Source organism: Harpia harpyja, chromosome Z (genome assembly GCF_026419915.1).
Source record: "Harpia harpyja isolate bHarHar1 chromosome Z, bHarHar1 primary haplotype, whole genome shotgun sequence".
Lineage (NCBI taxonomy): Eukaryota > Metazoa > Chordata > Aves > Accipitriformes > Accipitridae > Harpia > Harpia harpyja.
Window position 1 is genome coordinate 2,243,805 of NC_068969.1, and position 26,090 is coordinate 2,269,894.

At 37.7% G+C, this 26,090-nt stretch overlaps 1 protein-coding gene across 17 annotated transcripts in view; it reads left to right on the plus strand.

Annotated features, from left to right (window-relative positions):
- The window catches only part of IQSEC1 (IQ motif and Sec7 domain ArfGEF 1), a 359,420-nt gene that overhangs the window by 298,244 nt on the left and 35,086 nt on the right, over nucleotides 1–26,090 (plus strand). For all 17 annotated transcript variants that reach the window (XM_052776765.1, XM_052776766.1, XM_052776751.1 and 14 more), the window contains 2 exons: nucleotides 6,799–7,081; nucleotides 10,824–12,091. In XM_052776765.1, coding sequence (XP_052632725.1) covers nucleotides 6,799–7,081; nucleotides 10,824–12,091 — 1,551 coding nt within the window. The remainder of the gene's footprint in view (nucleotides 1–6,798; nucleotides 7,082–10,823; nucleotides 12,092–26,090) is intronic.

A 26,090-nucleotide genomic window follows, 5' to 3' on the forward strand; every position in this document is an offset into this window, starting at 1 on the left:
ACTGTACTAATAATATAATTCTGCTCAAATGTTCTCAATCCATTGGGGAATATTGTAATGGGGGTGGGGGGAATGCTAAAAAAACTAGCTTGTATGAACTACGTATGGCTAGTTTTGCATTTTAAGAAGTTAGATTAAGAAATTTTTGTGGAGAGTAATTTGAGATAATACAATGCATACATCAGAGCTTTAATTAAATACACTTCCTAGTTTATAGCAGAAAGCACCACAGGTACTGAAATGTAAGCCAACTTTGAAGCAGTGGGGTGTACCCTTGTGTCAAATGAATGCTTATGTTCAGATTAAGTTGTGTATGGGGAGTCATAGTTTCAGTTAGCAGTGTTATGTTTGTAATTGTCATTTAAAATTTCACATTCAAATTAGGACTTTGTGGCACTTGTAAAGACAAAGTTATATGCATGAAATTAGCTTTTGTAGAGGTTTATTCCTATGTGGAATGGCTAGATTTGACCTAAGCATTTTTGTCATTCAAATGGTTTTTTTCAGGCTTCATGTTGGAAGTGTCTGACCATACCAGCTGCTCTAGCAGCTGCCATTGTGCTTCTCTCTGTTACTCGGTTAGTTCCATGGCGACTTCTGGTCTGCATTCTTTGAGCTAGGTAGAGAATTTGGAGCCATTTCAAGTGGGTATCTATAATTAGGAGTTATGATCAGAGTTTGACTTTTTTAACCTCCAAATTTTAAAAAGAGATAGTTGTTGTAAAACAGCTGCGTAGCACTTCTTCCTTCCTGGGTATTTGGGCCTATTTATATGGGATATTTATTTTCGAGTGAGGCAGAAGTTTTACTGGGAGTCATGCTTATGAAAGGAGGTTTTAATACAAAAAGCTTCACTCCTTGGTTTGTATTTAAATCCACCTCATAAATCATATGACAGAGTCCCTGCGTATCTAAATACTTCAACTGTAGACGTCATGTTAATGTTTATGGACAGAAAAGTTTCTGAGGCAAAGGAAGAAAATAAGCTTGCTGAATTGTTCTATCAGTAGATATGACTTAAAGGCAACCAGGTTTAGGTGCATTTTTCCTGAAGAGGGGAGTAAATTACATGGGTTCAGGGAAAAGTAGGCAAGTCAGAAAGGGATGGATTTGACTGACGAATTTCATGAAGAGCTACTCATGCAAATGCTTCACTGTTGCAACAAATAAAACAAGAGTATAAATCCTTCATTAAGTTCAATTTGAATTCAGGTTATGCAGACTACCTGGAGTTTTGGCCGCTCTCTCTGGCAAGTGATACTCTACCACAGTCATGTTTAAAAACTGCCTGCTTCCTAAAGAACAGAGGACTTGTAGTGTCATGGCAAAGCTGAGTAGTCTTATCATCCTGTGCTGACTAGAATTTTAAGTTGGCCATGTTTTTCTTCCCGTATTCATATTACTTGTGCACACTTTCCACAATTTAGAAGAAAAGGAGTTTATTCTGTGTACCTTTGAACTTGTATTCATACTTTTAAGGATCTAAATGCTATGGAAAAATCTTTACGGTGTAGCAGCACAAACTTATTATATTGTCATACTTCTCTTTATGTCCAAAACAAATTTTTTACAGGATGAATATAATGCTGATTGGTTCTCATGCGTGTACCATCCAGTTGTTAGGGCCTGTTTTCAATTTCATGTCTTTATATTACACTGTTGAAAGTCCATTCTAAATGAATGATGAAAATAACTAGTGACTTCAGAGAATGTTCATTGGTAAAATAATTTCTCAAGTATTTACTCTGTTTTGCTGGGAGGGTCTTTTGGTTCTATTTTAAAATGTTGCATGCAGTTTTGGTTTGGCATTTACATTATTTAGAAGCATGTTGTATTTCTTTGTTGCTTTTAGTTCCAAACTAAATCTGCAACATACTGGTTTGAACATTTGGATGATTTCTGCAAGCATATGTTCCATTATCTTTGTATTTTAGTCCTACAAATGCACTGGGACACTTCACTACTTGTAAACTGCGAGGTTTCTGGGCTGAGTGGGAATACTGTATAATTATGTGCATCTGGTGGTATTGTTATATACTTCCTCTTTACATGCATGTAGTTCTAAAGATAAGGTACTGGGCCTCAGTTAAAAGGGAATTTCTGCTTTTCTGGTTGTCATCTCTCTTTCTTTCATAGTATAGTCTCTCTGAGAGGTAAATGCTTGTGCCTGTGGAACCAAACCTGCAGCTTCTCTGATCATTTTGCTATTATTGTCAGTGGAACAAGTAAGTCTACTCATGGAAAAGCTTGGGTGCTCTTTGCTGAAATTTAGGTCTTGAGGACTCAGTTTCCGTTTTAAGCTCAAATGTTGAAGTTTTCTTGTTTTTCAAAATTTTGTCTTTATTGTGCTTATTTTTGGTTTTGCTAAGATAATAGTTTGGCAAGATTTGAAGGAAGAGGAAGATGTGAATGAAAATGAAAAATAAATCAAAGAATAACAGTAGATATTTAAGCATCCTGAATAATATGTTGTTTTAAAATATCATAGTGGTTTTAGTGTACTGGTTACTAATTACAGCCTTTGTGATCAGAAGTAATAACTGAAGGTATAAATTGAGAGACAGGGAAGAAAAGACCTGCCAGGTTTCTGCTGCTAAAATGCCTGGTAAGGAAATGTTTTGTTTTGGTCATGGCTAACCACACAACTACATTTGGCAATTAGACAGAGGAAGGAGGAGACAGAGCTTTTTCTTATTAGGTAATTCTTGAAATTAACTTACTACCTGAATAGCGGGAAATAACTGTAAAACACATGACCATTTTCTAGCTAGCAACAACATCTACTTCACATTTTATCAGCTTGAATCTATTGTATGCTACTTTAGTCCAAAGACAGAGCCATGCACCATGTTACTTAGCTTCGACATCTAGGCAAACTAGTTAGAAAAGCAGCTTTTGGCAGCCACTGCATGCACATTGGTATTAGTCTTTGATTCAGACAGAGCAGTGAGCTTTGATTCTGTAGCTGTTAGAGCACAATGTGCATCATGGGTAAATACAGTGTTAGCTGCACTGCGGGGATGACCCTTATCTTACTGCCCTGCTGATGAAGCCAACAGATCCTACTTGCACGCACATATGTCACTGCAGCTGATGTATTTTAATTTAAAAGTGTTTGCAGAGTATGTGGCTTAGCTCTTGCAGGAAGTCTAGAGCCATACACACACAAAATAAAAGAAAATGCCCGAATCCGTCTATGTTTGGTATTTAATACTGCTTTATAGTAATTGGAAAAAGTAAAATTAATCTGATTTCACCAATAGTTTTACATATCCATTGAGATATGTTAAAAATACTGTGCTCAGTCTGTTTCCATTTTTCCTCTAAGCTTTTCATCTTCCCTATTGTTTCTTGATATAGTGGTGTTTGGGGGGTTTCTTAACAGTATTACAAGTTGAGGTTTATGCAGGAAGAAACTTCCAGTGTCAATTTCTGATGAAATACTGATTCAGTCAGTGCTGGCCACTCTTTCAAAAAAGTAATTTAGATGTACAAAGAAACAAAGTTTTTCCATGGCTCTGTTTTAAAGTTTTGTTCATGCAAAGTCATATTAATAGTACTAATTATTTTTAAATATTTAATTTCCATTTTCACTCTTTAGCTGCTCCATTTTCTGCTTCTTTGTAAAATACTGGCAAGCAATCTTTTTCTGTCTTGGCAGATAAGGGATATCTATTTTCTGCTGAAACAGGAGTGTGATAAAACAATTGGAGTTCTAAAAATGAAAGGTTAATTTCAACTGTTTTGCATTCTCCTAATACTACACAATTGGAATACTCAACATATTGCCAAGTTCCCTAGTAATATGCCATTGCACGTTGCAGGGAGATGAACCAAATTTACCCACTAGATTTTTTTTTTTTTTTAAACACTGAAATTATCAGTAATTCTACTGGACATGTATAGTAGGTGCCAGATGCTTCAAATTGGAGACCTTCATTAAGAAGTTATTTCTAATTCTAGTTGTTGTTGGGTGAAGTGTTATATTGTCCATTTTTGCAGTGTACTTAATGTACTTAATTTCTTGCCCATCTGAGAAAGACAGTGTGTGCAGGGTGGCTACTAGAAGTGAAGTAGTGCTAGAGAAGTGTCTAACTGCTCCCCCAGTCATAGGGGGACTTATTCTAATTCTTGTGGCAAGCCTGGAGCAGAATCCTTGACATTTTTGTGTGCTGGCATTTTTAATAAGTGGATAGATAAAAACCGCCCTTGTAACCCTGTAGTGACTGGCTCGTGTTCTGAGTCTGTTTTGAAGCAAAGGTACCCTTTATAGCATACAGTCTTTGAAAATAGACATGGGCAGGATGATTCTCAATTCTACATTCCTGTTCCATGATGCTCTGTGTGCACTTCCTCCATAGTGGAGCAATACATCTTGTCATCCTTAAAGCTTCACACAAGTCATATTTGTTGAAATATTTTTCTTTTCCAAACATATGTGAAGTAGTAACTAGTAGAAAGCAAGCTGCTTTTGGTTGTCTGTGGAGTTTCATTTTTGTGAAATAACTCCTATGAAGCTTCAGCTGCTCCTAACAGACAAGAAGAGCTGAATGGGAGAAGGGTTTCACATATGCAATACTGCCTGTGCACGCTTGTTTGCTTTAAAGGGCTGTCATACTGTTGTGCAGGAGGTTGCCTGTTGTAAAAGATAATTACTTCCCTGCTTCAAAGGTCACGTGTGATGGCAGGGAATAGGCCCATGAGCAAAATGAGATCAAGCATTACAGCCAGTCAAGGATCATATTTATGTCTGGAAAAAGTATGAAGAACAAACTAAAAATAAAGAAGAAACCCCTAAATTTAATCAGAGCCTCAGGTAGACCCCCTTCCAAATTTTTCTGATTAGGGCAGTACCCTTTTTGTTGATGAAAAGGTTAAGTGATCCACTGAAGGTATCATTAAGCTGTCAACATGAGATAATAATCAATGTGGAAGTGTTATTAAATAGCTCACAATTTAAGGGCGAGGAAGGCAAAAAACGTCACAAAACCTAAGGGGGAAATAGTGATAATTCCTGACTTCCTGTTAAAAACAAATTTACCATACTTGTATGAAAAGTGCTTACAAATAAGCTTGTAATTAGGAACCTGTGATGTACAAAATCGTGTGGCCTCACAGTTAGCAGAACAGAGGAACATACTTCAGTATTTAAAGAGAGAATGTGAAGCAGTTCAGTATCCTACTAATTTCTTTAATGGATACTTTAGAGAGAAGGATTTGTTTGTTTTTAACGAGTGGTTACACAGTTTCAATGTCACTAGCAAAACTCTGGATAATTTACCATTTTTAACTTGAAAGCCAGCTGTATCAGGGAGGGAAAGGGATTAGTTTCCTGTCAACTTCCTTTTTGGAAAAAGTAATGTGTGCACACTGAAAATATTTCCAGCTTGGGTAAAGTATGTTTGAAAATACCTTTCGGGTAGAGTCATATTTTGATGGGCAAAGAAAGAGGACTTGCTTTCAGTTTTGCATGTTTATAGAAACATTTTCAGAAATCTAAGCGGGGGCGGGGGGGGGGGGTTCTCCTTCACTTTAAAAAGTACACACTGTTCAAGCTAGGAGAGTTTTGCCAGTGTTAACCTTGATCTCTTCTGGCGCTGCGGTCCGGTGGAGAACGTTCTTTCAGAAATCGCTCTGTACTTTGAACTGTTGAAGGGACTGCTGTGGTATGTGTATGCAGCAACGGTCACAGCATTTCATTTCTGAGAGGCAACAGGAGGGCTTTGTTTTTTATGTTCGTATACATGTGAGTGAAAGCAAAATAAGAAATACAGGGCGTGGTGGAAACGGGGAATTTTACTCCTTTAGAGTTTGGATGTACCTGTTCCTAAAACAAAAGGTAGGGGAAATGCTGCAAATACTTATATTCATGCATGTGTGGAGTGTTTACTAAGCCTTCTGAGTGATTAAAAAAAAAATTAAAATTCCATTTTTCTATCAGTGCTCTGTGTACACAGGATGAGGCAGATAGTAAGGATTTATGTGAAACATGAAAAAGATGGAAGAGTGAAAGTGCATACCCTGTGGCAATGTGAGGATGCCCTACTGTAAATATAAAACAAATACAAATTACTATTAGTCATCACTACTTCAGGATAAACCTTGACTAGGACTCAAAATGTTTCCTATTGTGTACAACTCTTTTAATATAAAGGGTTTTTTTCTTTCCTTAATAGAAAGCATGCCAAAAGTATCCCATGGGAGCAATCTTTCACTAACAGAGAAATAAATGAGATTTCTCCTGTAGGTACTTTTTCCCAACTTCAGTTTCTAGAAACATAGTAGCTCACAAGATCCGTAAAATCCCAAGTCTCCGTTGAGAAACATGAAAGTAATCCTTTTATGTCAAACTGTAATATAACAGTAAGAAAGTATTGCTCTTATTTCTCAAAGTGAGGAAAGACACAAATAAGAATCTATCGTTTTGAAGTAGAACAACTTGGAAATGAGCAGTCTTATAAGAAATTAAAAGTTTTCATTTGTTTTACACAGTGGTTGCTGAGTGGCTTACTCAGGATGTTATTGGTAGTTTATAAAGTTAAATAATGCTCGAAACCTCCGTTCTCCTGCTTGACTCATGCTCTAAAGATGACCTCTGCAACAGAATAGAGACTTCCTTAGATTACAGTGAAAACTATGGTGTTTGGCATGAAAGCCACATTACCCTCATATGAATTTGAACAAAATGTGCTGGATGTCTACCTAAAATGATACTGAGCAAAACTGTGTTATTTGTTGCTGAGAATTTTGGCATATAATACTTACCTGAGGATTTTTCTGTCTTTTCGTTCTGTCTAGTGTTGAGGGTGAAGCTCCAAGCAGTGAAACTGGCACATCTTTGGATAGCCCATCTACTTACCATCAAGGACCTATAACACACAGTTCAGCTATAAGTCCAGACCATTACGATCATTCTGCTTACGGGCTGTATTCTGTCTCCCCTGGACAACAAAGATCTCGGAGGCCAAAACTTCAGCATTCAACGTCCATACTGCGAAAACAAGCAGAGGAAGAAGCTATTAAAAGGTCAAGATCACTTTCTGAGAGCTATGAACTCTCTTCCGACCTACAAGATAAGCAGGTATTTGAGCTTTGTTACCTAATTTATGGCAATGGGAACATGTCTGTAAGCTGCGAAAAATCTTTTCTAGCATCACTTCAGTTATGATACTGAAAATACTTTTTTTCCTGTGACCAACTTAGTTCAAAATAGTCATACGTCAGCATTTCTGAGGTTTTTGACTTTTTTTCTGTGTTGTGTCATCCCTGTGTCCCATACTCCTTCCCCCCTTCCTGAAAAAGGGTGTAAAAGGTATGTTAGTAGTGTTAAAAGTAAAAACAGTTCTTCTAGGAATTGTGATTTCATGCTTGGGACAAGTGCTAAAATGTAATAATGCAAAATATTTTTCTAAGAAAATGAGTAATTTTGAAACCTGGATATCTTTGTTGTTGCTGAAAGAAAGGAAGAACGTATTGCAACTGATAATTTCTCATATCTGTGGGGTGAATTCAAGGTCTTAATTGGCTTTACTCAACTACGCAAAACTTCCATATGCTTTACAAAGAACTGGATGGAAGCCATGTAGGAGTTCAAAGCCTTTGTCCCTAAAAAGGCACTACTGTAAGACAGTCAGCCTCAGCCATTCCTTTTAAGCTTTATTCTGAATGTAGTCCTATTTCAAAGATGTTTATTTTTATATAAGTTAATATTTATCATTGAAAATGATGCTGTAATAGCTTAAGGTAAGAAAATATGCAGGATGCACTGGTTTTCACTGACAGATGAACAGTAGCCAATACATCAATGGTTTTTGGTTGGTGATTTTTTTTTTTTTTTTAGAGATCTTTCTTTCCACAGAATATTTTGTTCACTGTGAATCATTGCGGTATATTGCATAGTCACTCCAATTTGTATGTTAACATGGCAAAAGTGGAAGCAGGCAAAATTCTGCACAGGGGAAGCAAACTGCTCCTGATTTTGGACCACACATTGATAGTCAGTGAAATTTATAGGGGCTAAGTCTTATTTGCCATCTGTTTGTTCTTCTGAAATTTCAGGTGGGAGAATCATATAATGTTGTTCCAGAGAGACCTGGAAGAACAGAGCTTGAGCTCTGATTTAAAGTTGAAGCCAATATTTGGGATAGCAAGTATGAGTTTAGTACAGCCTTTATGCCTACCAGCTTCTGTATTGGAGAGGGACTTATCAAGTTCCTGATTCTTGATCTAGATTATGCCAGCTCTGCTATTAAATTGGACCTCCTTGTGAAATCTAAAATGTTACTTCCTTTTCCACCTTTGGCAGTCATTTTTGCTAGATGTCTCATAAGAGATTGATATAGAGTGCAAGGCTTCCTTAAAGAGGTCTCCTGCGCTGCAGATATTCCACAGAGCCTGATTCCATCTGTCCTTTTATGCCGGTTTGATAGAGAATGAGGACTGCAGATGTTATTTTGTATTTGTTCAGGGAGTCCTATGCAATAAAAAGTGATAATGACACATAAAGGAAGCTTGATGTTGAAGAGTTGCTTACTGCTCTTGAAAAGCTCTCACTGAAATCTCAGAAGATACTTAAAAACTATTTAGGAAAATGTCCAAGGCTTTACATAAAGGCTATGTGCATTAAATATGCATTAAAAAGGTGCATTAAATATGCATTACAATTTATTAGAAATATGAGTCACAAGTCTAGTAAATCATCTAGGCAAATTCCAAAATACTCTCAATTAAAATTCTCACCAAAACCCCCTAATTTATGATAATCAATGATGATGATATTTTCTCTGTAAACCTGAAGGACAACAGCCTGTTTGCAAGAATAAAGTCCATGTAATTTATTTTATAGAATATTAGGTTTTCTTTTATTCTTTCACACCAGCTATGCTAATTTTCTTTTCTTCAGGTTTGACATTTAATTTTGAGAGGAGAACTAAACTGACAATTCATCATTTGTTTTGAGATTAGTCCAGCAAAATAATCTTTTACAATTTATTTAAACACACATGACAATGTACGCTAGGGATAGAAATAGTAGCAAATGTGTGGCAGCAGTGGCAGGGTTGTGATAGAAGGTCTTAATAATTTTTTTAATCTTCAGAATGCCTTAGAAGTAACCTCATAGCCATAGGTAATACAAGCCCCATTTGGGGGTGAAAGGCTAAACAATTGTTTTAAAGACAAACTGTAGAAAACTGTGCAGAGATTTACAGATTCCCAGCTCAGAAGTCAGTCACAGCTTTTTGAGCTTAGTTAAAAGAAGTTTCAAGATACAGTCGAAAGAACAATTCCTTATGAGTAACCCTGATCTGAGCCCATCTGAGAAGTTAGCCTCCTCAATTTATGCCAATAATTGTGCATAGTATTTTTTGCATCGAGAATTAAAAAAATAAGATAAAATAAAATAATCAGTGATTCACATTTTGAAACACTGAGCCAAAAAGGAGATCATCTTTAATGTGGAAGGGGAATGGGAGATGCTGAACCTGCCAATAGCACTGAAAGAAATACATCAATTACTCCCAAATGGTAGACATAATGGACTAGAAAATATTTTTTAGTAGCATTTGGTTTCTTCCATAGAAGGGGGATGAAGCCCCTCTGCACATCAATATCTGAACTTAACATTTACTTGGGGATATCTCCAAAGTGTGAGGGGGAGAGGTTGTGTGTGCATGTGCATATAAGATAAGTAATTAAAACATGGTGTCTAATGAAAAAGGGTACCCGGATTTTCAAGTGAGAAGTGACTTTTGAATCATTGGAGTATTATGAAAATTGCATGGACTTATACAAAAATGCTGCCAGAAAAATGGTGGGTTTGATTGTAGTACTAAACATATTGATTTGTCATGGATGTTTTGCATTTATGAATAATGTGGATCCAGCAAAGACCAATCAGAACAGAAATTAAATATTGGGAAAAAAATTGAAATAAAACTAGTTATTGATCTTGTTCAGTGTTTTTTACATAAGCGATGCTTTTCATGTTTTGGAAGGAAAGGCTTGAAAATACCTAATGAGTATTCCAAAAGTATTGACATGTCTTTTTCACTAGGTTAAATTGATGGCATTTACAATGTCTTTATTTTGCATATTCATTCTGTTAATTGGAAACACTGGCAATGTTGAATGTAATTACAAGAATGAAAATAGATTTGCATTTGTATTTAGAAAGTCTGAAATATGCTCTTGGTTTGAGGAAGACTGTGTGTATGGAGATTCTATCAGAGAAACCTCTCTGGAAACGTATGGTCTGCGAGGCTCAGTTTTGCTTTGATATCAGGCCTGGGTGAAACGATGCCACCTGGTTTTTATTCATGCAGAAAGCGATGCATGCCTGGAAAGGTGATGGACACTTTTATAATTTACTCTTAAAATATGGCAATTTGCATCATACTTGGATTTCACTTCTCTGCAGTTGTCCCTACAGAGAAAGAATGACTGCATTAAGCTGCATTAGAGTGCTATCTTGTCTGCTTTGACATGGGCACACCAATGCTAGTGTGCAAAAAACCAAAATTTAAACACACACACACAAATTGCCAAAACATTAATTTGATATCACAGTATTAATTTGATATCACAGTATTTACATAGTCAAATTTTTGTCTGTATTTTAATGGTGGAATTTGCAAATGACTGTTCGGTTCACTATTTGTGCAGTTGTTAGTCTGGGGCTTTGAGTTTTTACCTTCAAAAACAGTATATACATTGAAAAACGTCTAAAAATTAAAGTTGTTAAAAGAATTTTTTTTTTTTTTTTTACTTTAACCTTGTTCTAACCTGCATCAAGTTACAAAATAATTGTGTTCACCCTTTCACAGGTGGAAATGCTAGAACGGAAATATGGAGGCCGTCTCATAACTAGACATGCTGCTCGTACTATACAAACAGCTTTTCGCCAATATCAGATGAACAAAAATTTTGAGCGTCTTAGAAGTTCTATGTCTGAAAATCGTATGTCAAGACGCATTGTACTGTCCAATATGAGAATGCAGTTTTCCTTTGAAGGGCCTGAGAAAGTCCACAGCTCTTACTTTGAAGGAAAACAAGTTTCTGTTACAAATGATGGGTCAAAGCTGGGATCCCTGGTACAGTCTGAATGTAGTGACCTTGGGGAGTCAGCTACAATGAAGTCACCAGCAGCATCTACTGATTTTGCTGATGCTATAACAGAACTGGAGGATGCTTTTTCCAGGCAAGTGAAATCCCTTGCAGAATCCATTGATGATGCACTGAATTGCCGTAGCCTACATTCTGATGAAGTCCAGACTCCGGATCAAGTCAGAAGTCGCGAAATGGAAAGGGATAGTTGTGCTCAAACTAAACCAGCAATTCACAGTGTGGATCACAGGAAGCTTGATGAGATGACAGCATCATACAGTGATGTTACATTATATATTGATGAGGAAGAGTTATCTCCACCCCTCCCACTTTCCCAGTCAGTAGACAGACCGTCCAGCACAGAATCTGATTTGAGGCTCCGGTCTGTGAACTCTTCTCAAGAGTACTGGTCCATGACCCATAAAGATGATAATAAGATAGACACTGATACAAGCTGCAGGAGTACCCCGTCACTGGAATGTCAGGAACAGAGGATGAGAATGGATCATCTACCATTGCTAACTATAGAGCCACCCAGTGACAGCTCAGTGGACTTGAGTGACCGCTCAGAGAGAGGCTCATTAAAGAGACAAAATGCGTATGACCGAGGGATCACTAGTCAACAAGGAAGCCCAAAACACATTCCTCACAGCATTCCTGCCAAGATTATATCCCGAGAGGAACAGGAGGCAAGACACAGGGCTAGGCCTATAGATAGTCATTTAGCTATCAATGGTACAGCAAACAGGCAAAGCAAATCAGAGTCCGATTATTCTGATGGAGACAATGACAGCATCAACAGCACTTCCAACTCTAATGATACAATAAATTGCAGCTCAGAATCTTCTTCTAGAGACAGCCTAAGGGAGCAAACCTTAAGCAAACAAACATACCACAAAGAAACTCGCAACAGCTGGGATTCCCCTGCCTTCAGTAACGATGTTATCAGGAAGCGCCATTATAGGATTGGACTGAATCTTTTTAACAAGTAAGTACAGCATTTCTTCCTTTTCTCTCTGTGTTTGGTAGAAACATAACCACTGAACCAGGAATATTTTTCTTGTATCAGATAAGTAAGACTGGTGTCTGATACTAACTTTTCAGTGGAAAAATAAGCTGCTTGTGGTGACTGTTCATGGTAGAGTACTTAAAAGTTGATGTCTTCATTGTTAAACAGCTTCAGGGAAAAAAAATATAATTGTGTATATATATATGGTAGTAAACTGCTGAAGAAGATGGATCGGATTCCTTTCTTGTTGAAAAATATGGTGATTTAATCCTGATCCATTTTTGGTGGTATAACAAATTCAGATTTCTTCCTTTCTAATCATGTAGGTATTGTAAAACTTGTCATATGGGAATTAGAAATAACAAGCAGTGTAAGACGAGTTTCCTGTTTAACACAGGCAGGGTCTGGAATTTGTTCAGTCAATTTCATCAAAACTTTGATACTAAAAAACAATGAGCTGAATATTTTTATGCTAAATAAACATTTATTCTTTATAATAAAATTACCATAAAATTTTTATTTCTGCCTATGACTGTTAATTTTCCCATGTATGGAGTTGTTTAAAATTTCTATAAAACAACTTTCTCAAGTTTCTTTGTTTTATTGAAATACTTTCTTCTTTGGACACTCCCATGTGGCTGTAGAAAACCATGAGTATTACAATGGAGGGTAACAAATAATATACTACTCTAATCTCTGTATTCATGTTATTGGAGTTACACAGTTCTTATTAGAACTATCATAATCTGAAGATAAGAACAGCTAGGTGGTTGGCATCAGAATTCCTAGTTTTTCTTCACTGCTTAGTTAATGCCTAGTGTGCCAATTTCCCTGCCCTAGAATGGGTATAATTTACTTAAACCTTTTCTGGTACTGGCGCTTATAAAGTTCCTCAGAATACTTAGATGAAAGATGCTAAGTGCCAGAATTTTTTCCTATTTTTCTTTTAAATTCTATTGGCAGCTCACAGTGTTTGTATAAGTTTTTGAAATTTTCTAGAGTACTTCAGGATTTCTATGTGAAAATTTTGTAGCTTCTGAAGAGCTAATAGATACTTCAGCATGCTGCTGTAGACCTTGCTTCACAGTCTCTTACAGCTTGAATGAGTTCAGCCCTCTTTTTCAGCTAGCAGTGCTGTGACTTGTTTTGTTTAGATTAATAGGTCAGTGGTTCATCAAATAATACGTTGTAATATTGCAGATAAAGCTTTTTGATGCCATCACGTGAGGCTGTGTATTACAATACTAAGTATGGATCAGCCAGGTTTGGCTGTAAAAACTTTCAGGTTTGTTTTTTTTTATCCTTGTAAAATGTTAATAGACATTTACGGAAGCTTTTAACTAATTGGAAGTATGTAAGTCATAGGATCTATGCAGCTTTTATTGCTCACGAAGTAGGCTGGGAAGGAAGATATATCAATTTGCTTTTTTTTGGAAGATTTGAAAACATTCATATTGGTGGGGGTGAGGAGGAAGGTGCTGGTACTGTTTGGCTGACATTTAAAAGACTTGGTGTTTGCTCATTTTTTTGCACAGTAATTAAGCCTTAAGCAGTCAATGATCAGTGAACTTCAGGCTTGATAATACAGTCTTGGTGTAAGAATAAAGGTGAATGGAGAAAGTGCTCAAGCAGCACACAGCAATGAATGAGCACATTAGAAATTGTCAGATGCTTCTACTGACATGCCATATCAGTAGGAGGCTGAAAGTGAAAAATAAATATCAGGAATAGAGAAGAATAGAGACTGCTATTTGAAACACATCTAAGTGATCTTGCTGCATGGACTTGAATAGAGATAAACCTTTTTTATGTATTGGCTGGTTGTAAGATGACTTGCCGTTTCTTCAGTGAGTTCTAAAATATAGCACTGTGCAGTACTCCAGGCAGCACCTCTGTGCGTGATCTTTTGCTGTGTGTGATTGTTTTATTCCCCACCGTGTTTTATCTCCAGTATTGATACAGAACTGAAGATTCTCATTACCTTCTGCAGAGTCACTCTGATTCTATTGATAGCTCAGACAGTCCCCGAGTATCCCACGTATCTTGGTTTTGATCGTGGCTCTTCAAGTCTGCAGATTGTGATATTTTCACTAATAGCCTTATTTCCCCTTTGTGCAATGTTAGGTATTGAACCATCATAGAATGTGATGGTGCATGAATCTGTAAACTCTTTTGAAAAGGGAGCTGGGAAATTTCCAAGGCTTTATTCTTTAAAAACTTCAGAAGGACACTCTTAAGAGTGTATCAGGTGGGACTACAAATTGCATTTTGTGAGGTAAGTGAAGGGGTAGAGATTGTGTTCAGGCACTCACCAGGATTTACAAATGATGATTTCATCAAGATGAAGAATCCTTTTTCCTTTTAGATATGTGCTGTACAGGTGCATTAGTTTTAATTAACTTCTGAGCATTATGCTCATTGTTCTCAGCACATGAAGTATGTCATACCATCTTGTGTGTCCAAATGTTTTTTGAAAAGAAAGCCACATCCTAGATGTCAGTTTCCTTGGTGAAGGCTGCTATTTCAGATGCAGAACAGCAAAGGAGGATTGCCCAACCTGGCTAGATGTGGGCCAGGAGAGGGGTCTGCAGGTCAGATGGACTTTCTGCAAATCAGTCCTGTCCTCGCAGTTTCTCTCTCATGACATGGCAAAAATGCAACTGCCCAGCATCTCATATGAGCAAGGGTCTCCCTATGCATTCAGTTCCATGTTGCAAACTGCTTGTGCTTTCCTGTCGTGTGACCAGATGTACACCCATGATGTGATGGGATACATTTTTTTAGTCTACTCTCCAGTGTTCAAGTCAATGCAGCAGAATCATTTGGATGTCTTTTGGCCACATGATCTTCTATGATACATTTATAATTGTAAAATGAGGGAGTAGTACAAGTCTTGGCAGTGAGCTCCTGAGAGGACACATGCACCACCCATGCAGAAGAACTGTGTGCAGAACTGAAAGAAGTGCCTTTGAAGTTACCTATTACAAGAAGTCAAGTTTTTTTCCTAATGTCTGCATCTACCAGAGGAAATTTTAGGGATGTCTTTTACAAGAAGCTCATGTTAATTTCATTGCACCTTTGAAATCTTCCTTGCAAATTAAGATCCCAAACCTTAATTAACAAATAATCATGTCATTTCTTTCTGGTACATGAAGCTTGGCTGAAATGCAAAGAATTTAGAACCTTAAAGAAGTGCATGTATTGTAGCAGAGTAAATACTTCTGCTTTGTTCACTAGGAGTGTTGAAAGAATGAAGTTTCTAAAAGCGTGGAAAGTCACTATCCTCACAGTTGAAATTTCAACAGATGCTTTATAATTTTTCTGGCTTTCCTATTACAATAATAATTTTCAGAAGCCAAATTGCAGTTTTCTTACCAGAGGCCCTTGATTAGAATAGCCGGTTATGGGTGGAGTAAAAGTTGAGCACAACTGGTGGTCTAGTTCACTTAATCACTATTATATGCAAAACATTTGTAGCACAAAGGTCATTGGAGAATGGAGAACACAGGACTGTGGAGAAAAAACTATAGGTAATTGAAAACCATTTTTCTAGGAGTTTTATCACTTGTTCATAGAATTTGTTTCAAACTGTAACTTGGCACTCAAGTTGGAACCTTAGTGTTGGTTAAAGAAGTATACTTTTTTTAAGGATGTTTTGTGGTATCCACTGTACTAGAACATAAACTATGGCCCAAATGGAGTGATTTCTGCCAAAGAAATTGCAACTAAGTAACAGCTTCTGTACATTCTCCTATTTTTGAATGGCAGTAGTGATTTCACCCTGTCAATAGGCTGTCAGATTGTGTGTTACCATTCATTGCCTTCCTAGAGGAAGGATTGCAGGTGCATGCCCAGAGTGCAAGGGCTCCCAGGGAAGCTTGGTGAGGCCAGCTGTGTTGAATTAGGCATTTTCTTCAGTGTAGTTTGAAAGGGATGTAGTCTGGTAGAAATTATACTAAAAACCATTCCTCCCTTATAGGCAGAAGGAAAACACTACCTAGAAAGGTTTATTTTGCAGGCTCCAAACCCTGCCAATGCAAATCCAGCCTTTGAGACTGGTTTGCTTATAAACAAGGCTTCAAGAGGCCTTTTGACTGCTGCTTAAAAAGAAAAAAAAAAAAAGAAGAAAAAAAAAGTAAAAAGGGCTGTGATTTTTATTCTCCTGTTTGTTTTGACTGCAGGCTGGAAATACCAGGTTTACCAGTTATTGCAGCCCAATCTGGTAGGATTTTCAGGTTCCATTCTGCTACCGGTGCACTGATGGTTCTAACAGATTAAATAGGACTGAATGGTTTAACCTCAGCAGTTTGAGGAAACATGTCCTGCCCTTGGGTCAACTTTGCAGTTGGTAGTAGCAGACCGTAACTCTGTGCAGAGCGGTGCATGTGTAGGAAGAAGTATATTGCCATGTTCCCTTCTCTTGTGCTACCATGATGGTGGCAGTAACTCTGGCTCCTTGCCAGGTATTTGTGGCTACCAGGTATGTTTGTTGATAACAGTTACTGTCTCCTCAAACTGCAGTGACACGCCCAACTGGGCCATGTCGAATAGAGTACAGTGTAGTGATTATTCAGCATTCTTTTAGGCAGGAGGTACAAACGCTTTCTGTATTAATGAAGTATATTCAACAGAATTTGGACAACATTAGAGTGGTTTGAAAATTCGATGCAACTGTGCCTAGTATTATAAAATATGAGAGCAAATTTGCATTTCTCAGACTCATTTGTTAATCTAGCAGAGACTAGAATTGTATTTAGTATCTCCTTTGGGATATCAGATATTGGAAGACACTGTTAAATGTCCTCTCATCTGGCAGTGTTCCTATGGCATTGTGATTTCTTGCCACGGGAGCCAATCTTGTTGGTGCTGATGCCAATTTCTGACATTGCTCGTGAAGAGAGGCTGTGAAGTACAGCTTGTGGGCCATTTCCACCATGGTGCTCTGCTTTTTATGCTGTGGCATAATTTTGTTGAGGGCTGTTCTTGTGTAGTGTTTTGTTGAAGGCTTTGCGGCCTAATCTTATGCATATATCTTGGAGGTAAATGAGCATAACACTACTTTACATTGCTAGAACAGAGGCTAGGCTAGGCTACAAATATTTTTACAATAAGTTTTCCCAGATGCCTTTCTCCCCCCAGCCCCTTTTTTTGCCCTCTTTTGCTTTCTGGAAAGGGTAGGGACAGATGGAAAACTGTTCCCTGTGTGTCCTCAGTCTATTACAGTGTACTGTTTTGAAGAGTTTTCTGTACGTTCCTTTATAACGGGCTATTATCAAGGTTCCCACTATTCCAAAGTTCTCTCAAAGGATTTATTGACAGAGCTAAAAAGGCATGAGTATCTGTTTGCATTATGCAGTGATGTATCATCTTTTGACCTGTAAGCCCTGAAAGCCCTACCGGCTTCATTTATTGCATGATGGAGATGATTTTATTCAAAATTTAAAAATCACTATTGATATGAATTGGATACTAGTTCCAGGAGCAGACTTTTTTAAACATGTCTAGATTCCTTGCAATGTTAATTTAAGCATTTCTTTATTTTACTAAGCAGATATGAGAGGATTTTGCTGAGTGCTGGTAGGATTATACCAAATACAAAATTGCAAATTACAATTTCTAGAGAAATTCTTGTTGGAAATCTGAGGCACACAATAATAATATTTGTGAAAAGGCACACTTTTTCATTTTGCGTGAAAGCACCTTTAACTATTGAACAGAGGTATACATTTTCCATCATTTACATGTAGGTAGAGATTGAAGGTAATTTGGATTCCTAAGTACTGTTATATTCAGAAAGTACTGCAAACTTTTTATCTATTTGAAATGCTTAAAAGTTGCCAGTTGTTATTAATTTTTTTAAAGTTTCGCAAGTAGCCATTAGTTTAAATATTGTAATAAGTGTACTAATCTGATGTCCCTCCATTTACACCAATCGCATGCCTAATGAATTTCCCTTAAGATGCCGAATGCACTTTCTGTATTGCTTTTAGTCAGGTCTCATGGCATCCATTCAGCATTCTAATATCTGGTCTGAAAACATGTATTTTTAGACTGTCGCCGTTAGAATTTTAAGTTGAAAGCTTATTGGAAACATTTCTAATGATTTTAGACTTTGAAAGTGCAGATCGAATAGGAGGGAGAAGGTGTAAATCAAACTAAGTTGGTTCTCTTTACCTTTGAACTAATTCTTTTGTTTTGTCAGCTGATCTCTAATACCTTTGCAAATTGTGTATCTTCTGTGATTTTTTTTTTTTTTTTTAATGATTCAGTAGCAAGAGAAAAGGGGAGACAAGAGTCCTGTTCAGGATTTCACAACAGAGCCATTTGCCATCCTCGTGTATGTGCTGAGAGGGACTTTACTGTTGTTACAACATCTGGACTGCAGATTACTCAGCCACAGACAGTTCCAACAAAAATTAAAATCAAAGCACTCCATGTAGTTTGTCCTCTAACATGCCGAGGAGTTAGTAAGAAGAGAAGAATGTTCTTAGTATGACTCTCATTATTTCTAAAAACATTTAGCCCTAAGTGAGAACACCCAAAGAAAAAAAAGCTCTGTGCGCTTTGCTTTGTTCTGTTCGTGTTTTATCTTTTCTGCCTGAAGACCCATTTTCCCTCCTTTTTTTCCAAAATGGGTGCTTTCATTAGCATGCATTATGTCCTGACCATAAAAAACAGGTGAAATGTATAACTGTGGATTCAACCAATAGTATATTTAAGCACCGGTTTCAAATATGGGCACAAGGATTCCCTTTATTGCCATTAAAAGGGAGTATAAACTTTACCAAATGTTGAAGCAAATCTAGCTTTTGAAAGGCTGCACTGTGACCAGCAGTAACTGTGTGTGAGTGTCCCTGGAACCATGAAAGAGCCATTACCTCATCCTCTGCCGCCAGCTCCGCCTGCCCTTAAACATTCTGGGCACACGTCTCCCTCCCGCTGCTACCCACTGCTACGTGCCAGGAATCGGTAACTGGTTTGCTCTAACAATGCCTGGGTGCATGCTCAAGACACAGTTGGTTATTAGAAAATGACCCTATGAATGGAGGAATTTGACTGGGTGAGCAGCTCCCAGATGAGCAACTGATATGGCTTGGGATGCCAGAATTTTAATTACTTCCCGCCCCCACACCACCACGACCACCCCTTAAATCTCAAGTGACCAAATTTTGAGGGTGAAAAATGTGACCAGCTGCCTTTACAGGCATACAGAGGACAGTTTGAATAGGGAGTTGGGAAGGCTGCATAGGAACCCTTGGAAGAAGAGTTAAGGAAAAGAGAAGGGGGCACCGACTCTCTCCTCTTAACAATTCACATCAATCTACTGAATTGGGGTTTGGTGGATCTGTAAATGAAAAATCTGGAGATCTTTAAACAGCATTTTTGCATTGCCAAACTAAAAGGTATCCCCTTTAAAATAAATGATTGTCAGTGTTTCCCATTTGCAGTCGGCAGAGTTGCAGAAATTGAAGCTGAAGTGCTTCTGTTATGTGTAACTGGGGTGAGGGTGCGGAAAGAGAATTTAGGGCAGGGACACTAGAAAATGTTAAGACAGGGACTGTTCCTCAATTTCAAGGACATAGTCATCTTACTGTCTCATTCCTGACTACAGTTGCATAAACATGAAAGCAATACTCAGCCCTGGCAAATAGTTCTGAGAGCGCCAGCAGGTTTTTCATATATCTTGTCTCAAAGTGGAGTATATTTTGCTCTGCTGGCAGCTACAAACTCTTTTCCCTACTCTTTGAGAAGTGCAGAGATGCAATGGGGTCAGAGGATGTGAGAAAATCCTCATGGAGTGTTTTGGTCCATTTAGTTAACTAAAATCCTTCCTCACAAAAGAAGGAAATAAGGAGGGGGGGGGGGCAGGCTGTCCACTGCCAAGAGAGGGAATAATGAGGAGCTACAAAATCTGCTATAGCATGATGACTCAGGATTGTTTTTACTAGCAAGGACATGTCCAGCTACTGCATTGCAACTACGTGGGGTGTGCCTTATGATTCTCTTCACTGTGCTAACAGCTCTGTTCCTCAAGGCTGATGCTTCTCATACAGAAAAATCCTATTTCTGAAATAGCTTTAAACTCTATTTTTCCTTCTTTATTCGAATAACCCAGACTTTCTGCTTGGACCCTTTAGCTGTCTTTTATACATTTTTTACGGTTTTGTAATCAGCTCTGATTCAGGTGATAGTTTTCAGACAAGCCTAAACATTCAGTAGTAGTAACGTTTAATGTGTAATTTCCTAGCACTTTACTGGGAAATGGTGACATAAAGAAACTGATTGATAAGACAGAAAATAATGGTGGAACTGTTTAGGTCAGTTACCCAATTTTATGAAAACAGATGTCTACAGAGTTTCCTCTCTTTATTTTGCTCCCCCACCAAATAGAACTGGGCACTGAGATCACTTCCTAGTAAATTCTTTTGTTAGTGACATGAGTGTAAATTAACTTTCACTAAATGGAGGTTACTCCAGGTAATTTGGTATAATTGCAAGTAAGCTGTGACCTTCATGTCTGTGGTGGTAGTTTTTTTTGTTTGGTCTTGAATGAACCTGAGGAGTTTAACATATTATAATGTAGTGAGGAGAAGTCATCCTCACTGTGGGGGAAACTGTAGGGTTCCTGCCCAAATAATATGAATAACTATCTCCCCATTTTCATGAGATGCAGAGAAGCTGTGAGAAATGTGCTGTTTCTTGGCTTATTTTCCTGACCCAGGGACTCTTTCTTGTAATTACCAGAAGATGCAATTTACACCTAGCTCTTCTTTCTGTTCATTAAGTGGTTGTGTAACATGACAATGACACAGTTCAGGCTTCCCGGTCAGTTTCTCTGATTTTCTTCCTTTCAGTCCCCTTCTTATATTGCTACGTAGTTGAGTGAACTCTGACAACTAGTTTTGGTAGTATTTTAAGGATATTGGGGTTTTGCTTCTTTCCCAGAAGGTTTAAAATAGACATAGCCATTCTATTAGTTTCATTGCAGCAGCAATAGGTTATTCAGCAAATGTGAAGGAAGAAGTACAACCATAGAAACAAAATTTAGCTGTCTGCCAGACTAAGGAGAATGTTCAACTAGCTTGTTACTGCCAACTTGGCTATTTAAAAATATTTAACTTCTTAAATGATTCTAAGAAAAGTCTTAGATTCTTGCTATTTAAAAAGGCATCCCTGGATTTTAATGTTAAACTAATGCTTAGTTTTGTGACAACTGTAAATATTTTCAAAATGGGATCTCTAGCATCAAAGGCAAGGAAGATTTCTTTTTTAACAGAGGGCTGGCATCATAATTGCATTAAATCCTCCACCCCCAACATGAAAAGATTTCTTTGGCAGCAGCACGTTTGTGAACTGTTTCTGTTTGCAGTGTTGACAGCCTCTAAGAAATGTTTGTAGTTCTGGTTTGCTTGTTTTCTAGATTCTCTTAGTGTAGTGCGCATGTGTGTGCCTAAACGTAGGCAAGAAACCAAAAAGCATAGATGTGCCTTCAGAAATACTGAAGTTCTTTCTAGATGTTTCACCAAGCTTCTCATTTTCAGTCAGGCTAGCTTTATTCTCCTTGTCTCAGACAGCTGTAAGGATAGTGTATTTGTGGTTATTTACATTGTGTGAATAAATCCCTAGTTTACCTTAAAAGATACTTTTGGTATTGTTGGATATTGGAAATCTAGACTTGGGCAAGCTGCTTTCTGTGCTCATTTGTTTATTAATGTTTCCATTTTACAGCTCTGTTATTGTCTGAGCATCTAAAAAGAAATACAAAGATTTAATGTGGGTTTGGGTGCTTGTAAGCTTTACATGTTTAGCAAGTCAGAAATAGGGAAGGCTTTATACACCTTTGTACAGTGGGTTTGCTGAAGGTTTCTTTCTGAAGTAGTGCTTGCTATTCTCTTCTCCTGTTGGCCAGTGTGGACATAGGCACTTTATCCACGCTGTGGCTTGGTTATGCTTGTGCAGCTGTGGGGGGAGCTTGACTGGATTAAAAAAACAAAACAAAAACCAAACCACAAAACAAACCACCACAAAAAAAAAAAACCCCACACTAAAAACCCCCACAAACACAAAACAACAAAACCCCCTTTTCTCCTCATTCAGTTTGTCAGAAAGTCCTAAACCAGCAATAGGAATGAGAGAAGAGACTGATGCCAGTGCTGGCACTGCCACTGAAGTGCTCACCTAACTACAGCACTTAGGTTTAATGTGTTTGTTTTGCAGTAAGACTGACTGTACCAGTAAGTCTGGTAGATAACAGTAAATGCTAAGTTTGTGCTGATCTCTTTCTTACCACTTAGAATCTGACTAAAAGCTTTTACTCTACCAAATTCACTTTTCAAATTCACTGCTGTGTTTTTGCAAAAATAGTATTTTCTACAATTTGAAAGATAACATTTTGAATATCCAGGTAATGGAAAGCCATATTTCCCAAGTACCACTGACCTTTGGAATCTGGTGTTACTTTACGTCCAACAACAGCATAAGGTGGTGTATTTCTAACCATGTTTCCTTTTGTGGCATAAACAGCAATCTGTGTGTCTGTCCCTGCTCCTACACCACCTGCTAGATTGTGTGAGCGCAGTTGTTGACAGTTTCCCCATGAACTGACTTGGGAAGTCAGTCAGCAGATGCTGTTATCCTTCCCCTCTTCAAAGGAGGAGCTGTTTCTGACTGTGGCTTTCCTGCTTTCTCAAACTCTGGCAGGTCTTGAGCACCTCTGAAAACAGAATTCAAGCAGAGGAAATTCAAACCAGGGACTGGAATTATGTGATTTTGACAGTCCATATTTAGTAATTTGTGGAGCTTTAGGCCTGTTTTTTATCATTGGCAATTCAGATTTTCTGCAACAGCTAGTTGGTGATTATCTTTGCAGGTTGATGATATTCTCACATAGTGTAAATGATTGTAATAACATGTATCCTAAAGTTGTCTGTCAGTGGTTCCTCTGACCAGGTGAAAGTTAAGTGAGACAAATAATGACACGTTCAGAATTACAGATGTCTGGATTACTGCTGTCTTTAATTTGCTCATGACAATAAAATATTAGGAATGCAGTGTTTTTGTAAAGATACTGTGCTGCTTATATACATGTAGGTTTTAGTCTAATGAAAAAAGTAGTTTTGTTTTGTTTTGTTTTCTTTCTATACATTCCTGACTTGGATAAGGGATACTTCTCTCAGGAACATACCAATTTTGGTATTATTACCCTATTTGTTGTTCTTCTTTTCTCTTCTACCCCATACTCCAAAGGAGAGCTCGTTCTTAGGAAAGCCTCGTACATCACTTACATAAGCAAAACTCCTAAACATACTGACCTTTTCCAGATTCACCCTGCATAGCTGTTAAAGGAAAAAAACCCAACTCCTCCTCAGCTTCACAAGCTATAAACCCCCAACAAACCACTGCTCTAATGAGATCTACACAAATGTCAGCAAGTTATATGAACTTCCACTGAATTTACGCTTTCAGTACTATATGTAGGACTTGCTGAGTAAATAAGCCATCTCCTTCTAGTTAGTATTACGCCGAGGAAGGAAAGGCATAATACTGACTAGAGGAAACAGCAGTGATGTGCAGGGATTTACTATTGCCTTGGTTTTTGAGGGAGTGGCTTTGGGAGGGGGTTGGGGTTTGGGTGTTTTGCTCTTTGTTTTTTTAACTGTTGTCTGTGGGTGATTTTGCACTCTTCATTCCTGCAATTTGCTTCCTCTTAAAGATGTCATTTTCAAAAAATTGCTGCAGGATCCAAGCTGTCTTCAGAAACACACAAAGACAACATTTTTACTGGATATGACCAGTACTCTCTAAGAAGCATGCTTATTAAAATATACTGGTTTGATCTGTTATTTTGAAGTTTGCATTACTTTTTCCATCGATGTTTTTCCCCTAAAAGTCGCTTTAAACCATCCTAAAGGTCTTGTAATTAATCAGTTTCTGGCAAATCCCTTAGCTCTTTATGCAACATCTGAGAATCTTAAGTAAACATGGTTTTGCACATCTTTTTGTGTTAGTTGATTGTTTTTTTCTTCCTTTCAGTAGATTCCTTTTGATTTGTTTCGGTTGGGGTTTTTTTTTGTTTTGGTTGGGGTTTTGGGTTTTTTTTGAGATAGAAGACATTTTTAAGCTTTAATTTGGAAGCAATCCTGTAAATATGAAAAGTTCTCTATATGTGTGTATCATCAGCTATGTAAGGTGCCAACTTCGGAGGATGTATTTTGATATTAGTTAACGTATTCCAATCTGAAAATAAATGCTCTGCTCTTGCAGCTTCCACGATTGCTATTTATAGACTTCTCATCTTCCCTGTTATTCGTAGGTGTAATTAACAAGCCATCACTGGGAATTTTCCTAATCACAAAAGACTCTTAGTTGTAAGTACAAAACAGTCTACACTCAATTCTGAGTAGGCACAAATGAGGATAACTTACGTTAGATGTCCTATCTTGTGTTAAATCCATGACCTTTTCATGTCCCATGCCCTTCTGCATCTAGTCATATACTTTAGGAAAATTAGGGTTTGGTGAAAAAGAAAGTTTGTCCAATTTAAAACAGCTGGTTTTGCCAGCAGTAGAATCCCTGTTTGCTTGTGTTGTCTTTTAAAACCTGCCCTCCCAGAAACCCTGTCAGCTACCTGGTATTTTTTGCCTTTCATTCTTCTCTTAACCTATTGTTAGCTTCACTTTTTAAGTAAAATTTCATTGGAGGTACAGCACTTCAGAATGCACTTACAAAGTCAGTTTTCTGTTAAGTACTTTTCCCGTTGAATACGATAATGTCACACCTGGTGTGGGGGTGGGAGGGAGCCTACCACAGCAATAAAACCCCCTGAACCTCCCTAGCTTGCAAAGTGATTTAAAAAGAGAGAGAGATTGTTCTTCCAATAAGCAGTTTGATAAAATTTCGTACATATTAAATTCAATTTCTTGGTCAAGAGTGCTGAATTAATTCAAGTTTTCAGATCATCAAAAACAGAAACATGAAGAAACTTTGTCAGCAAGCTAGACTTCCAGAACAGAAGCCAAAATTAGCATTTATGACCTGAATGGGAAGCTAGGGAGATACCCACTGGATAAGAACATTTTTCTTCCTCTGATATTTAATACCCATATTTAGCCACAGAAACTTACTTTATTTAGAACTTTATTTGTGCTCATTCCCATACAACCCCTAACCTTCGGAGTTCTTCTGTGAGCCAAATAGTGTTGATTTTAGTAAGAGGAAAACTGAAAACATTGTAGGCTGCCTTGGTCAACGAGTGATACCCTAACAACTACAGAGTGGTACCACCTGCCTCTGGCTACTTGTCCTTTATGCCATCCTTTAGAATATACTCTATTGTAGACTGTCATTACTTAGGGTGAGATACCAAAAGACCACCTGAAGCTATAGGTTCTGTCTTTAAGAACAATTGTCCGGCTAATGCTTTCTCTAAGAAATCCTTTATCCCTGTTGTAGTGATGACTATCGGAACCTTCAAAGAAAAATCAAAGTAACATTATGGAAAGTTACAGTTCTCATCTTGACACCTGTTAAAAATTCTCTAAAGAACCCCTTTAATTCTTGAGTTCTTCATTTTTAGCAGTAGCTCGTACCAGCTTAGTCTGGGTGCCTGGCTGTTGGCTGGGGTCAACCTGCAAGTAGCTCTTCAGTTGAGGTCAGTCATACTCTCTAGGTTTACAGTTGTTTTTCTAGAACAACAAAGTTCACAGTTTTTAGAGGAGAGATTTCAAAATAATATGACACAATTTTCTTGATCTCTAGTTGGCAAATTCAGTGGGTAGGGCCATGAATTAGAAAGAAATAAAGTTTCTTCACTGTGGAAAAGGGTCTTACAGGTTTGTTACTCTGAAGTTTATGCTACTGCTACCACAGTTTGATTTATCAAATAGGGAAAGGGTAGTCTTCATTCTTACAGTTCAGAGTTTTCAGGTACTATTTTCATGTTATTACAGCTCAGAGTTTACATTGCTTCCATGTTACA